The sequence below is a fragment of the Aptenodytes patagonicus genome, chromosome Z (genome assembly GCF_965638725.1).
Source record: "Aptenodytes patagonicus chromosome Z, bAptPat1.pri.cur, whole genome shotgun sequence".
NCBI lineage: Eukaryota > Metazoa > Chordata > Aves > Sphenisciformes > Spheniscidae > Aptenodytes > Aptenodytes patagonicus.
The window spans coordinates 55390010-55406767 of record NC_134982.1 but is presented as its reverse complement, the minus strand read 5'-3'; the positions used below and the strand labels follow the sequence as shown (position 1 = coordinate 55406767).

The following is a 16758-nucleotide window of genomic DNA, read 5'->3' as shown; positions in this document are numbered from 1 at the left end:
AGGGAATCCTGGTGTGTTTATTATCTATTCAGGATGTGGTTGCATTCTTATGCATAGAGGGTGGGTGGAGAAAAAGCCTCTTTATTTGATTTTATTTATTTACATATACACCTTAATTCTTATTTTAGGGCAAAATGCAACAAGTCAGATGGGGACTGGAAGTTACTATAGCCAGAGCCAGACTTTCTATGGTCAGCACATGGCTCCAAATCCTAAACCAACCAACAAGTTTTTCCAGTGCAAGTTCTGTGTGCGTTACTTCCGTTCCAAAAACCTCCTCATAGAGCACACACGCAAAGTTCATGGAGCACAGGCTGGGGGAAGCTCAGTGGGGCCAGCAACTGCTAGTTCCCTAAGTTACAACATCATGATGCATGAAGGGTTTGGCAAAGTTTTCAGTTGCCAGTTCTGCACCTACAAGTCACCGAGGCGCGCGAGGATTATTAAGCACCAGAAAATGTATCACAAAAACAACCTGAAAGAGAGTTCGACTCCTCCTACTGCTGCCGCTGCTATGTCTGAATCAACATCTGCTTCAGTGCCAGTGCAGGAACCCTGCAAGGAGCTGCCTGCAGAGGTGGTGGAGCGGAGCATTTTGGAATCCATGGTCAAGCCCCTGACAAAGTCTAGGGGCAACTTTTGCTGTGAATGGTGCAGCTACCAGACCCCCCGAAGGGAGCGCTGGTGTGACCACATGATGAAGAAGCACCGCAGCATGGTAAAAATACTGTCAAGCCTGAGGCAGCAGCAAGATGGAACTGGTGCACCTGATGTACAGAGTAAGAGTGCCCAGAATGCCTCTCCAAACTCTAACTATATCTCCATGAATACAACAGGACGTGAGATGTCAAATGCTAATGTCTCAAACTTCAGGAGCTCTATGGGCAATTCCCTTATCAGGCCCAACTCTTCTACATCTTCCAAGTTTTCTTCTGTGTCTTACCCTCAAATGAAGCCTAAGTCACCTCACAACTCGAGCATGGTTAATTTGTCTGACAGATCCCGCTATGGAATTGCTGATATGACGAATTCTTCTGCTGACCTGGAAACAAGCAGTATGCTAAATGACTCCAGCTCAGATGAAGAGCTAAATGAAATGGACAGCGAGAATGGCTTGAACTCCATGGATCACCAGACCTCAGGAATGTCTGCAGAGCAACTGATGGGATCTGATGGCAACAAACTGTTGGAAACAAAGGGGATTCCCTTTAGAAGGTATATGAACAGGTTCCAGTGTCCTTTTTGCCCTTTCCTGACAATGCACCGCCGAAGCATTTCCCGTCACATTGAGAACATCCACCTGTCTGGCAAGACAGCTGTGTACAAGTGTGATGAATGCCCTTTCACCTGCAAGAGTTCATTAAAGCTTGGTGCCCACAAGCAATGTCACACAGGAGCAACATCAGACTGGGACACTATGAACTCTCAGACTGAAAGCATCGCCTCTTCTTTGAACGACAGCACAGTGTCTTACGAGACTGGAAATATAAACGGCAGAAAGTCAGCTGGGATGATGGAACCGGTGCAGCCACAGCAGCAACAGCAACAACAGCAGTCACCCCAGCCCCATTCACAACATCCATACAAGTGCACAATGTGCAACTATTCCACCACAACTTTGAAAGGCCTCAGAGTTCATCAGCAGCACAAGCATTCATTTTGTGACAACTTGCCAAAATATGATGGACCACCATCAAACACGCCACAAGAGAGTGAAGCAGATGCTCACGCCTCTGCCAGCACAGTGAAGAAGAGCCAGACCTCCATCCTTGGGCTCTCATCTAAAAATAACTTTGTTGCGAAGGCCCCTCGGAAGGTGTCAAATGACTTCCCTTTAGATCTGTCTCCAGTGAAAAAGAGAACTAGAATTGATGAAATAGCGAGCAACCTGCAGAGCAAAATTAACCAAAACAAACAGCAGGAAGATGCTGTGATTAACGTAGAGGATGATGAGGAAGAGGAGGAGGACAATGAGGTGGAGATCGAAGTGGAGTTAGACAGAGAAGAAGAGCAAACAGAACCAATGATAGAAGTTTCCAGTTCTTATGCGCCCCAACAAATGTGGGGCAGAGAGGCTAATGATTCCCAGAAGGAGACAAACTTTAGAAGCATGCAGCATGACTACAGTTCCACCAATGGAGCAGAGATTGAGCTCACTTTATCTGAAGATGAGGAAGACTATTATTCTTCTGTCAGCATGAAGGACCATCAGAGCCCTAATGCCTCTGTTCTGGGGAGCCAGTCAAACATGTATGGTACTGATCAGAACAATGAGAATTCAGAGTTTAGTGACTCTGGCAGGCTTTACTATTGTAAACACTGTGATTTCAGCAACAAATCTGCCAGGAGTGTTAGTACCCACTACCAACGAATGCATCCCTATATTAAATTCAGCTTTAGGTATATCCTGGATCCAAATGATCACAGCGCAGTATACCGGTGTCTTGAGTGCTACATTGACTACACAAACTTTGAAGACCTGCAGCAGCATTATGGAGAGCATCACCCTGAAGCTATGAATGTACTGAACTTTGATCATTCTGATCTGATCTACCGCTGCCGCTTCTGCTCTTATACAAGCCCGAATGTTAGAAGCCTGATGCCACATTACCAAAGAATGCATCCCACAGTGAAAATTAACAATGCAATGATATTTTCAAGCTACGTTGTTGAGCAGCAAGAAGGGCTGAACACAGAGTCTCAGACACTGAGAGAGATCTTGAATTCTGCTCCAAAAACTATGGCAACCTCCACCCCCGTGGCTCGCGGGGCTGGTGTGCCAGCTGGTTTTAACAAAAGTGCCGCCAAGAGTTTTAGTCCTGAATGTGAAAATCAGAAGGAACCTTCAGTCAATACTGTGGTTGTTTATGACTGTGATGTGTGTTCATTTGCAAGCCCTAACATGCATTCAGTTCTGGTGCATTACCAGAAAAAGCACCCTGAAGAAAAAGCATCATATTTCAGAATTCAGAAGACCATGCGTGTAGTCTCTGTTGATAGGGGTTCTGCCCTGGCTCAGATGTCTTTTGAGTTGGGGACGCCCGTCTCCCCAAAATTGTCCAACTTGGCTTCTCAACCTCCACCTCCCCCACCCCCACCCCCAGACCTCGCTACTGAACTCTACTATTGCAAACACTGTTCATACAGCAACCGCTCAGTTGTGGGAGTGCTTGTCCACTACCAGAAAAGGCACCCAGAGATAAAGGTCACTGCCAAATATATCAGACAGGCACCCCCCACCGCAGCGATGATGAGGGCTGGTGAGTTGCCACCTGGTATTCAGAGGCCGCCAGTGTCAATGCAGCAGTTGAGCCGGGGTGGATCTGAGACCTCTGTGAATCCTCCCGAGAATGAAATGTTCTTCTGCCAACACTGTGATTATGGAAATCGCACCGTGAAAGGCGTGCTCATTCATTATCAAAAGAAGCATCGTGACTTCAAAGCTAACGCAGATGTGATTAGGCAGCATACAGCCACCATTAGAAGCCTTTGCGATCGCAGCCAGAAGAAATCGACTGGCAGCATGCCTGCTCACACTTCCAGCACTGAAAGGGACAAGTCAAAGCTGAGAGCCCTCAAATGCAGGCAGTGTAGCTACACATCACCTTACTTCTATGCGTTGAGGAAGCATATTAAGAAAGACCACCCGAATCTGAAAGCCACAGTCACATCCATTCTGAGATGGGCATTTTTGGATGGCTTGATAGAAGCTGGTTATCACTGTGAATGGTGCATTTATTCACACACAGAGCCAAGTGGTTTGCTTGTGCATTATCAAAGGAGACATCCCGAGCATTATGTTGACTACACATATATGGCAACTAAACTCTGGGCAGGTCCTGATCCTTCCCCTCCTGCCCTAGTGATGCCAACAGAGATAAAGACCTATAAATGCAGAGACTGCATTTTTGAAGCATCTTCCATTTGGGATATTACTAATCACTACCAAGCATTTCACCCTTGGGCCATGAATGGAGATGAATCTGTGTTGTTAGATATCATTAAGGAGAAAGATGCTGCTGAGAAATCGATCCCACAGCCCGATGAACCTGGGGCCAGGATGGATTCTGAAGACCAGATAACATCACAGATGGATCAGGATGCAGAGTGTGCAGAGGATGCCAGCCTTTCCCAGGAAAAAAGTGTCCAGTTGGCTTCTGCAAACCCTGCCATCTCTTCCACTCCATATCAGTGTACAGTTTGCCAGTCTGAGTACAACAACTTGCATGGCCTCCTGACACATTATGGCAAAAAGCATCCTGGCATGAAAGTGAAAGCTGCGGACTTTGCTCAGGATATAGATATTAACCCAGGGGCTGTATATAAGTGCAGACATTGCCCATACATTAATACACGTATTCATGGCGTTCTCACACACTACCAGAAACGGCACCCATCAATAAAGGTCACTGCAGAAGACTTTGTGCATGATGTGGAGCAGTCAAATGATATTGCTCAGAATGACGTGGAAGAGACAAGTAGGATTTTCAAGCAAGGCTATGGTGCTTATCGGTGCAAACTGTGCCCTTACACCCATGGAACACTTGAGAAGCTGAAAATTCACTATGAGAAATACCACAATCAACCTGAATTTGATGTTTTTGCCCAGTCACCACCAAAGGTGTCTGCCTCAGTGGAGCCAGACATGGTGACTGAAATAAAGGCCTCCCCAGAAATTGCTGCTGAGGATGTTGGAGAAGTCTCTGTGCCAGCACCTCATTTCTCCAGTTCTCATTTAGTGTCTCACACAGTTTTCCGGTGTCAGCTCTGCAAATACTTCTGTTCCACCCGGAAGGGGATAGCTAGGCACTACCGCATCAAACATAACAACGTCCGGGCACAGCCAGAGGGCAAGAACAACCTCTTCAAATGCGCTTTGTGTTCGTACACCAACCCTATCCGCAAAGGGCTTGCGGCACACTACCAGAAAAGACATGACATTGATGCTTACTACACTCACTGCTTAGCAGCCTCCAGGACGGTAAGCGACAAACCCAATAAAGTGATCATTCCATCTCCTCCCAAGGATGACACTCCTCAGTTAAGTGAGGAACTGAGGAGGGCTGTAGAGAAGAAGAAATGCTCGCTTTGTTCCTTCCAGTCCTTCAGCAAAAAGGGTATTGTGTCCCACTACATGAAGCGTCACCCTGGTGTTTTCCCTAAGAAGCAGCATGCGAGCAAGCTGGGGGGTTACTTCACTGCTGTGTATGCCGATGAGCATGAAAAGCCAACTGCAGCCGAGGAGAGGAATGACTTTGAAAAGCCTGAGGTGGAGACTGAGGCTCAGGAAATTGAGTGGCTTCCCTTCAGGTGCATAAAATGTTTCAAGCTGTCCTTCAGCACAGCAGAGCTGCTGTGCATGCATTACACCGATCACCACAGCAAGGATTTGAAGAGGGACTTTACTATACTGGGAAGTGGCACCCGCTCTCAGAACCCTGTCTACCAGTGCAAGCACTGTGATACGAAATTGCATAGCACGGCAGAGCTGACCGCACACTTGAATGGCCACAATGAGGAATTCCAGAAGCGTGCCAAACGTCAGGAGAGGAGGAAGCAGCTTTTGAGCAAGCAGAAATATGCAGATGGTGCTTTTGCAGATTTCAAACAAGAGAGGGTAAGGATTTGTGTGTCTGGTCTCTTTCCCTGCTCCCTGCCAGGGAGCCCACTAATGCCCACTTGCATGTTTTCTTTGACAGCCAAATGACCACAGGCTAATGAATGATTCAGCGTGCCAGTGAGCTCCATGAGTCAATTACACATTCTGCTTTAATTTCCTCATCCATCCTCCACATCTCCCTAGGTTCTGTAGGAAGCCCTGCTCCTTCCTACTGCTTCCTTCAGTATTTCCTTTCCTTCCTCCCACCCTTCTGGAAGGCCATCTGTATCTGACAGTTACTTGGTCTTTTGTGGCAAGGCTGCCATGTATTTTGTTGCAGATTTTTTACAAAATGTCCCATCCCCCTCTTCAGTGTACCTCTGAATAACAGATCAGTTTCCTTCACAACCTTCTCTCTCTCTCAGTACATTCTCTGATTAAGCACTCAATATTAACATGACATGAGTCTATCTGGTGACTGAAGCTTTGGGCAAGTGCTTCATAAGCAGAAGACCAAATTGTGCTCCTTTTCTTGCCCACTTACCCCCTTCCTTCTGCTTCAATTTGAAATGTACTTCCTGTGGAAAAGCTTCGCACAGCTGTTGGGGAAGTTGTGGTGTCATGGAAGAGTGCAGTTTCAGGCCAAACTGAATGGTCTTCTAGAAGACCACTGTTATGCAGAAACTGAAGGTTTCTCCTGCACAGATGTCATATCCACTTATTCTGGAGGCATTAATAGACGTCAACAAAAATTGACCTTGCAGTTCTGCAAAACAGGACATGTATACATCAAGCATAATTTCCCTTCACGTGTAAAATCTGGTCTGTGCTCCTAAAAATGAGATAACAAAGCGTAGTTCAGTGATTTATGCTTGTGTACTCAAACAGGCTTTTGGACACTTGGAAGATGTTTCAAAACTTAAAGAGAGGAAGGTGGTTGGCTACAAATGCAAATTTTGCGTGGAAGTCCATCCAACACTTCGAGCCATCTGTAATCACCTCCGCAAGCACGTCCAGTATGGGAATGTCTCTTCTGTGTCAGCTACAGTAAAGGTAAGAGTTTTAAAAAGGTGACTGAAGGTGACTGCACCTTCTTGCATTGTTTAAAATAAAGGACTCATTGAAAACCTATGGAGGGCTCTTGTGAAGTTGAATGGGTTTTGAGCTGGGTATTCCAGTTCAGCATGATGTTTTAATCTAACACTAAGTTTCTGAAGTGCATTTGGTTTATTTTAAGATGTTTTAACTTTTTTCCACTCTTGATCCAGGGGCACGAAGACTATTTAATTCTCATTTCTTCTCAGCCACAAAGGAGTTGATGTCGTTGATGACCGAAAGACTTGGTTTATGAGCAGGAGGCTTTCTCTCAGCTATTCTGGGCTACTTTTCTGCTTAGTTAAACCCTAAAAGAGCTGCTTGTTTTCCTTTTTTTTTTTTTTTTTTTTTTTTTTAAGAAGAGGAAGTGTGCACATGCAAATGTGCGAAGTTGCTTGTGGTACACGTTTCCACATGAAATTTGCACACTGGCTCCAAACAAAACATTCAATGGCCAGCTGAGCCAGTGGTCCCATTCAGGTGATCAGGTGTAAATGTGTTGTTCCTTTCTCCCTGTGAAAGGGGATGCCTTCTAGGACATCTCCAAGGATAGGCCATGCTCCACAGCCCTATTTCCAGGATATCGGCAGGGGTAATGAAAGTGCAACAAGGCTGTAGGAACTGGCTGTGTATTCCTCCTCGTGCTGCAGTGAGCTCTTGGCAAAGACTCCTGCTGCCTGCCTAAGGGTGCTTCTTTTGTGACATCGTCTGCTTGTGAGGAAGCCGAGTCCTTCATAGCCTAACTCACGCTGCCTGAGAGAGCTTTCATTGCCCTACCACTGGCCTTCCTTTACCTTACCTGGTAAGATTACCTTACCTGACAGATTCAGATGCTTCCCTCCTAACAGATCATTTCATCTTCTCCTTGCTTCTCAAGTGAAGTTTATGTAGGGTCAATGCTTTCTTTTAAGTAAATAGAAATTTTGCAGCAGGGAACAAAAGCAGAAATCCATGGCCAAAAGAATCTGATGGAAATACTCTTATAGGTTATTAAAGTTGCTGCAAAAATGCACGATCTGGTTAGAAAAGGGAAGGAAAGGAAAAAGGAAAGGAGAAAGGAAAGGAAAGGAAAAAGGAAAGGAGAAAGGAAAAAGGAAAGGAAAGGAGAAAGGAAAAAGGAAAGGAAAGGAGAAAGGAAAAAGGAAAGGAAAGGAAAGGAAAAAGGAAAGGAAAGGAAAAAGGAAAGGAAAGGAAAAAGGAAAGGAAAGGGGAAAGGAAAAAGGAAAGGAAAGGAAAAAGGGAAGGAAAGGAAAAAGGGAAGGAAAGGAAAGGAAAGGAAAGGAAAGGAAAGGAAAGGAAAGGAAAGGAAAGGAAAGGAAAGGAAAGGAAAGGAAAGGAAAGGAAAGGAAAGGAAAGGCCAGGCCAAGCCTTTTTCTGTTTGCTTTTTATTTTTAAAGAGGATTCTAGGGTCTTAGAGTACCGGCTTCCTTCTTGTGAATTTGACAGTGATGGACAAAGTCTGCTGTAGACTAGACTACTGTATTGGTCTGCAGAGTAGCTACACTGTAAGCTAGAGCAAAATAAACTAAAATGAACTTGCTCTATACCTTACTAATGTTTATCTGATGAAGTTTAGAAGATTCTTATCAAGACTATTGAAAGATAGTAGATTCAGTTTCTTGGCTTTTTGCATTGTCTGACACAAATTTAATCAAGGAGTAAGATTCTTTTTTTTACATATGCATGTATGTATATAATAGATATAATTACATTTTTCCCTCCAAGAGTAGGCCCTTTTTTCAGAAAGCCATTGATGTGGAGTTTGTGTAGGGATATATTTAGAAAAATAATGCAGTGGGAAACCTAGGCATTATAATAAACACATGGGAAAGGCTGAGGGGCAGAAGGGAGAGAGAATTCATGGCTTTGGGGGGGTATGTGTTTTTTAGCAGGAAGCTGAAGATTCTTCAAACACAACTTTGATGGAGGGTTGTGAGGGAGCGAAAGACCCTGGCATTGTGGAATTTACAGAAGCTGAATCTGGAACATCCTTGGAAGATGAAACCAGGCCTGGGGGCTACCACTGCAGCCAGTGTGACCGGGTTTTGATGTCTATGCAGGGTCTGCGATCTCACGAGAGGAGTCACTTGGCTCTGGCCATGTTTACCCGGGAAGACAAGTACAGCTGCCAGTATTGCTCCTTTGTCTCTGCTTTCAGGCACAAGTAAGTTGTGGCTTTTATTGTTGTTTTCAAAAGAAGCACAAACTAGCACTACTGTTTTGTAGGTTAACATTGAAGAAGAGCGCACTGAACTTGATCTTGAGCAACACTTTTCTCAGTATTTAGGTGTTTTCCATGCTGCAAAATCTTTGGCCATTATGAGTGGCTATTTGTAAAAGGTTGCATCTTTATATCTTCTTGAATTTATTTAAGCCCTTTTTTTTTGCATGTAGGGGAAAAGCATGCAAGCAAAAGAATAAGACTTCTTTCAGTAGGCAAACAGTGAAGGCCACCACTTAAGCAACTTTGTCAAATGCATGAGACTTAACAAGCCAAGAAGAGGAGAGAAAAGTATTTTCCTTGTTAATCTTTCATATATAAGGAATTTCTGCTGCATATAACTACCTTGTTTATAATTACTACAACTCTTTGATGATTGAGTTTTCATTTCTTATGTTAAATAATTGTCATAAAATTACCTTAAAATTAGGTTTTTTTTTTTTTCTTTTCTTAATGATGGTATGCAATTTCAGTCTACAAATATTTCAAGTTCACACCAGTGTGGTATACTAGTGACTCCCTCAGCCTGTTTCCTTGTCTGATGTAGCATGTGAAAAATACATAGTCATCATTAATAGTCACATTTCTTATGACTTGTTTTCCTAAGGTTGACTTTGCCTTAAGCTGGGTAGTTTTTAAAATTATTTTAATCATAATCATATATATATGGCATGCCCCCCAAAAATGGGGTTTGTGGGATATTTTCCACTGGCATCCTGGACTGACTCACAGGTACATGTTTCTTCTAATTTCTGCGGAGAGAGCTGCTTATTTACTGTTTTAACAAAAGAAGAGAGGTCCAGGTGCTCATTTGATGTAGGCATTCATAGCACTGTCAGTAGCACTCTTAAACTTGGTGAAGATGTTACTGTTTTGCAATCAAATGCATGTGGGAGAGAAAGCATGATAAAAAGCATTTTTTAACTCCTTATGTTAAAAAGCAAGATTTCTGCTAGTGTCACAGCATTGTAAATTATGCCACAGTTTGGTCTGCCTTGCAGAAGAGGTCCGTGGGATTGAGCAGCCAACAGTAAGAAAGGGACTGGGGGAAGGATGGGTACTACTGGGTATATCCCACCCTGCTTTGGCAAGGCTGACTGTGGGGGATGCCCCTACCTCACATAGCTTACAGAACCTGCTGTTTGCCTAGTAAACTGGTTTGCTTCCAAAATCAGACTTGTGTTGAGTTTGGTCTTTAGTCACTCTGTTTCCTACCTAGGAAGCGAATAAAGTCGTGTCCTGCAAGTAGAAGGATGGGTAAGTCAGAAAGTGGTGGATGGCAGGGAAGAACTCTACAGGTATCACCTAACTTGATAATAGGTGTTGTAGCTGTTGTTAAAGTTGTCTGCTTCATCTTTTATTTTTGTTTCTGATGCAATTACTCTCTTGGGAGATAAAGTCTGTGAAAGAAACAAACCAAATGTTTAAACAGCCCACTGTTCTCCCAAATCTGACCAAAACTTAAAAACCTGCCTTTGGAAGAATTTTGCTGGCAAAGTATGTGGTTGTGAATATAGTTTTAATTATTACTGTGTAGAATACCTTAGGATATATATTTAGAATAGCTTGATATGTATTATATAAATATTTGGCACTCTGCTTTAATTGCTCAGTAAGCTCATTTCCTGTCATCTATTTAAAACAAGTTTTGTTCTATGAAGTATTCACTGCAAGTGTTCAATGTCATACTCATTTAGGAGACTTTTTTCCCATTTCTCTGGAAAAGTTGTACATTTTATCTTGTCACAAACTCCATCCCAGATTTCTATTAAATTGTATTTGCATGAAGCAGCCCTGAGAAGAGACATGAGTTCATTTTTTATTTTTTTTGCTGTCATCAGATGTTTGAATACACAGACTTCAGTGTTAGCTCTCGTAAACAGGGATTTTCTGGCTCAAGCTCTTGTTAGTGTGGGACTAAAGATCCCGTGACAATCTTGTGTAGTGTGAGAGGGCTGGAACAACTGCCACTTGATCTATGTGTTGATATTCAGTAAAAACAGAACAGGACAACTAAGGAAAAGTAAAAGGTAATATGCTGAAATACATCTAGATTTAAGGTGGCAGGTGGGGGGTAGTTTTGGCAAATTGCCACGCCTCCAGTGTGCTGTATCTGCCCTGTTGTTGTTCCATCACCATGCATAAGATGATGAATGTGTCCAAAGAAGAGGCTGTACTGGAAATGTTTACAACCTGAGCTGAAACTACCTGCCTGCCACCCAGAGACTGTGAATTCATGGCTGTCAGCCACAGTGTAGGAATTGCAGAGCTCTGCAGGACTCACTCAGATAGAATGAATTTGATCTTCTGTTAGAAAATGTGGAAAACATCATTTTTTCCCTTCCAAACTTTACTGAGCTGTTAATGACAAACTGTGGAGAGAGAGCAGGTTCTGATCAGCCCCCAGTATTCGGGCTGTCGGTAGCTTCCAGTTTCCCTGAAGAAAGTAGAGGCTGGTCTTTGCCACCCCTTCTTCTCTTGTTGAGCTTCATGCAGAATCTCCCACACTGTTACTTCTGAAACTCTACTGCCTTTTAATCCTGGAACTCATCAACTGCAGCCTGCTGGTACCCTCCCCAGAGCAGGATCTCTAATCTGCTTTTGCTGCTGTAACCAAAAGAAGGCTTCCTCAGTAAAGCTGGTCAAAAATACTTCCCCCCCACACTCTTAATCAACAGGACAAAAGGGAGCATATTTTCACAAAAATGTTTGCCAGGAGAAAAATTATGTAATGATAATTTTACTGTTCATGTCTGTTTCCTGTTTCTTCAACTGGTTCTTTAAGTCTGGATCAGGTATAATGTAATTTATACTAATCTTGCCCTCTAAGTTTATTTAAGTGGCTTGCTTTCTGCACAACAGAATTGGTGTCAGCTCTGCTCCTTTTCCTCAGATTAGATTCTACTTTAGTCTGTAAGCAGACATATTGAATTTTAAGAGAGAGTATGAGAAAGGATAGTTGAGCCTGGTCTGCCTCTTATATAACTTTTTATTGTCGTTAAGTGTTTTGCTTTGCATCTGAAGGAATAGTTGAAATGATTTACTCTTTTGTGTTTCCCTTTTCTGTCTTTCTCTTTTCAAGTCTGGATCGTCATATGCAGACCCATCACGGACACCATAAGCCATTCCGTTGCAAATTGTGCCCATTCAAGTCCTCTTATAACAGTCGCCTGAAAACCCATATACTCAAGGCTCATGCTGGTAAGTTTTCTCTCTCAGTTTTGCAGTGCAGCAGCTGAAATGGCCCGTGTATTCTTGTTGCTGATCAGAGATGCTGGTTTGAACCACGTGTTTTGTCATCAAATTTGGGTAAGATTTTCAAAGGCAAGTCAGGATTGGGCCAGTCTACGCACCTGTTGGAGTCAGTGGGAGTTTGGATAATGTTTTTGGAAGGACAGGAATTTAAAACAGGGCTGACTACTTCAAGAACTTCTTCCTTTTCTTCTAGTTTCTCTTATATGAATGATTTTTTTTATTATTATTATTTCTGCTTGTTTCGAAGTGGATTTAATCAGTCCACTTCTACCATTGGTGTTTTAACAGATTGGTAGTGAGCTTTGCTCCACTATGCTTGTATTTATGTTTATGCTTTAGGTGACTCTGGGAAAAGGACTGTGGAATGCATCTTGGTTTTGGTCAAGTCTTATGCTGGCTTTCATGTTAAAACCAAACACTGCCAACTTTGGGAGTCAGGTCTGCGTGCAGCAGCCTGAGAATGGCGTGATTCCATTATCGTACATGGAAATTCGTCTTGCAAATCTCTTGTATTGCAGTATGGAATCCATACAAGCAAGCAAGCAGACATGCTTCTGATGAACAGGAATTGGGAAGTCATGTGTCATACAGGATACATCACCTTAAAGTGTTGCACCTTTAATTATTAAAAAGTGCGAGACCCAGAATGTCCTCATCTTTATTCCTTGGCCCTAGACTCTTGGCACCATCATGCATCATGCATTGAAAGGTTATCACAAGATTGGAGTCAAAACCCACTGGCTCCATTGGTTACAGTTGTATCTTTGTCGTTAAAAGGACAAAAAAATCAACCCTCAAACCACAGTCCAAACACACACTTTGATGCAAATAACAGAATATTGACCAATCTGAAAAACAGCAAACTAGCCCAGTTCTTAAAAACTTGCAAGTAGAAACTCCTGGAACAGATGACAAAAGGGCTAGAAGTATGTTCCTTTCTTTATTATTTGTTTACACTATGCCATATACTCAGGTTGGGGTGGAGGAGGAAGATGGGAAAATGGGGAGAAAAGGCAGGAGGAATTTAAAGATGTCTGCCAATTTTAAAAAAAAAAAAAAGGTAATTGTCACTGTTGATCCAAAGGCACTTTTCATCTAGAAAAATGTAGGAGGGATTGATGGTCACTTGTACTTTGTTTCCTGTATCAATTTTGGATTTCACAGAGCTTGTGCCAGGACCCTTTTCTGTACTTGGATGGATATTGTGGATTAGCTTAATTTTTGCCAACCTCCTGTTGTATGGGACCATGGCATTCTGTCCTTTCTAGGAAATCCAACTGTATGCAGCAGTTCCAGTTTACAGAGTCCCACATCCTGTACGGAGGTGACATGGTTCTTTATTTTCTCCAACCGTAAAATAATGTTTTCTTTATGCTATTGTACTGTTGGGCTACGTTGTGTTACCTTGTTTGAACCTGCCAGATTTTTAGAGCCAAAGTTAGCATGCAACTAATACTTACTTCACACTCCTTTTCATATAAGTCATTGATTTACTTACTATGAATTCATGCTCTTGAACTTGATTAGTGGACACTCCTTGAAGGACCATGTTTTGCATCATACAAGAACACAACTTCATGGTTGCCTAGATAGTGCTTGCACAATGACTTGTGTAATAGGGTTTCTAAAGGCTTATGATCTGTTTCTGCCTCAGTCCATTTCTACCAAATAAATATTCACATCACAGAAAAATTGCTTGTATGTTTTTCAGTCAGAGCTTTGCTTTGTTGTGTTTTGAGTCAATCCTTCAGAAACCTGTACTACTGAATAAACATTATGAAGACTTTTCCTCAGACTCCCCAGTTTTTCAATAACACAGTGGTTCTGTGAACCTCTCTTTTGTTACCATTTTTTTCTCTCTTGTCAATCAACTCATTATCAGTTTATTTAGAAGTGGAAACTTCAATCCCCCTGAATTTTTCTGAAGTCTCCTGGAGATCTTTAAAATTCAGTAAAATCCTGAATCCTGAGGTCTTACTCAGTCTGCCTCTCTCCCTCATTTTCTGGGGATGCGTGAAAATTCAGTGGACTATAAAATGCATTCTTGCCTAACAGCTGGTACCAGTCAGTGTTTCTGGCATTTGTTTTTCATCGAGTATGTGCCATCTCCTTTGGCATGGAGCAGAACAGTTTACAGTATCTTTAAATGGGCTGTCTGTTGTTTTCCTCTGAACTTTTTCACCTGTTCTTTTTTTTTGCTTATATTTTTTGAGGGGCCTTTGTTAGCATTTTCTAGTGTCCTTGCTTCATTAGAAATGACACCGGATGTGCTGAATGCACAAATGGATGATTGTAATACAGATTGGCCCTGCTCAGTTTCTGTGTAATCTGGAACATAATGCTTTGAGTATATGTTGGGTGTTGAGACCCACTCCGTAAATGTTTAGATTTATTTATTTGTATGTGTATTAATATAATCATTTTATGAAATGCAAAGCTAGTAGTCAAAAAAGTTCAGAAGGCTTCTGTTAAGCCAAACTGTAGCCTTTCCTCTGCAATCAAACACATCCTTTCATGCTGATGTCCACCTGAACTGTTATGGCTGAATAGTGGGTGTATTTATTAGTTTTATCTAGATTGCTTAATATGTAATCGTCCTCTATTTGCTTTAATGTCTTGTGGTGCTTTTAAGTTAACAGTTCATTGGTGCCTACTGTCGTCCAGGAATCTCTTATACTGACAAACCATGAAGGTCTATATCTGTATCTCACTGGTATCTTATACCTTGGAGTTTCTTGTGTCCTTATATTATCCTGTTCCATTGAGCAGCTTGTACGTGCTATACAAAAAATGTTTTCTTTCCATCTGTACAAAGGTAATATATAACTGATACAATAAGCAGGTGAGGAATGCCATTTGAAAAAAATATGTGGACAATTTCTTGTTTCACCATTTCAGACTCTTAAGTGATCTGTTCTTTTTCAGATGTACCAAAAGAGGCTTTTTAAGAGTTTGTATTTTGTCCCCATGATTAGCATAGTTTGTATGGAAGAGAGGGGTGGGAGTTATTTTTATGTAGGGTGGTTGCTAATCTTTTCGGGTGTGCTTACTCTGACTTGCTGTAATACGTGTGTTTTCACATTCTCTTTTTGGTTCACTTATTTCTGGTGTTGGAAACAATGCTGTTTGAGAACCTTGTTTGCTAAATTTGTTGAGAGATGGAAAACATGTACTGCTTCGTTCATTACCAGAACTCTACTTCTTCTCTTACTATTCATTAATATTACACTCCTATATTAGTTTTGGCACTTCATGTACAACTCATATGTGGCCAGTGTTACTCTTTTACATGGAAGTGGCACTTCCAAAACAATAACTTGGCACCTGTATAATATCACATTGTTTGTGTTGGGACAGTTTCACTTTGTGTTCCAATTGCCTCCATGCTTAATGCAAAACAAATCTTGTCTGAGGATTTGTTTCCCCTTGTTTGCTGTCTCTATGGCTTGGAATGTATTCTAAATTAAATTCACTACTGTTCATTACTTCTGTTCTTTCACTTCTTTTTAGTGCTTTTTCATTTAACGCTTTCACCTAGCCTTACAGATATGCACTGTTCTTGGTACTGCCATGTTCACTTCTTGTAGTAAACCAACCTTGACGTGGTTACCAGTTCTATGAAGATTACTCGTGCCTAATGGCAGGTTTTTCATAAGGAAAATGCGACCTTCCCCAAATGTAAATTCCCCCCCCCCCCCCCCTTTTTTTTTTGGAGGGACCTTTGTTAGCATTTTGTAGTGTCCTTCTTGCTTCATTAATAAAGACACTGGATGTCCTGCATGCAGAAACAGATGACTTCACCCTCTCTAGTTGCTGTGCTCCCAAAGAAATTTGGAAGTGCTATAGCTAAGTGACTCCATTTTCATCCCAGAGTCTGTTTTCTTCTCATACCATGCAACACAGGCATGCTAAGAGTCTGGTCTCTGTTTTTTGGCATCGGTCACTTTACAAGGATCTGCAGTTGTCAGAAAGCGATACTTTGGTCCAAAGCAGGTGTCTGTACCCACAGACTCCAGACTGCTCCAACAAGGAGACATGCATAGCTTGTTCTCTTTGGGATCAGTCTTTCGCTGAAGAGTCCATGGGAATTTTACTGCCAAGTTAGTAAGAGAAGTGTGGGGGCCCCATTTTGTTTCTTTTGTGAGCTGATGACTTGCCTGTATTTCGCTCACCCAGGTGAACATGCCTACAAATGTTCCTCCTGCTCATTTTCCACCATGACAATCAGCCAGCTGAAAGAGCACTCCTTGAAAGTGCATGGGAAAGCACTGACACTACCAAGACCCCGCATTGTCAACCTTGCAGCCTCACACGCCCACCACACCTCCAAGAACCACACTCCTGCTGAAGAAGTGGAGGACTCTAATGGTAAGAGGTGCCTCAGAGCAATAATTTAATTGTCTAAGGTGCCACTTAATATTTGTATTACAAAAAACATTACAGCAGGCAGCTTGCCCAAAAAGCAGCTTCATTTGATCGTTAAGAAAAAACAGAAGTTGCATCAAAACCAAGAGTAAACGTGGTGTTGTAGGAAGTGACCTGCTTTAGATCCTCACCATTTCATACTACATTAACTTGTCCTGTCACC

At 42.3% G+C, this 16758-nt stretch overlaps 1 protein-coding gene across 3 annotated transcripts in view; it reads left to right on the top strand.

Moving 5' to 3' along the window:
* The window catches only part of ZNF462 (zinc finger protein 462), an 89766-nt gene that overhangs the window by 41320 nt on the left and 31688 nt on the right, over positions 1–16758 (top strand). Inside the window, exons 3-7 of one of the 3 annotated variants that reach the window (XM_076362016.1) lie at positions 129–5617; positions 6488–6652; positions 8755–8858; positions 11998–12116; positions 16347–16538. In XM_076362016.1, the coding sequence (XP_076218131.1) occupies positions 129–5617; positions 6488–6652; positions 8755–8858; positions 11998–12116; positions 16347–16538 (6069 nt within the window). Of the gene's footprint in view, positions 1–128; positions 5618–6487; positions 6653–8583; positions 8859–11997; positions 12117–16346; positions 16539–16758 lie in introns of all 3 variants that reach the window. The other 2 variants (XM_076362015.1, XM_076362018.1) reach the window with 2 other exon arrangements.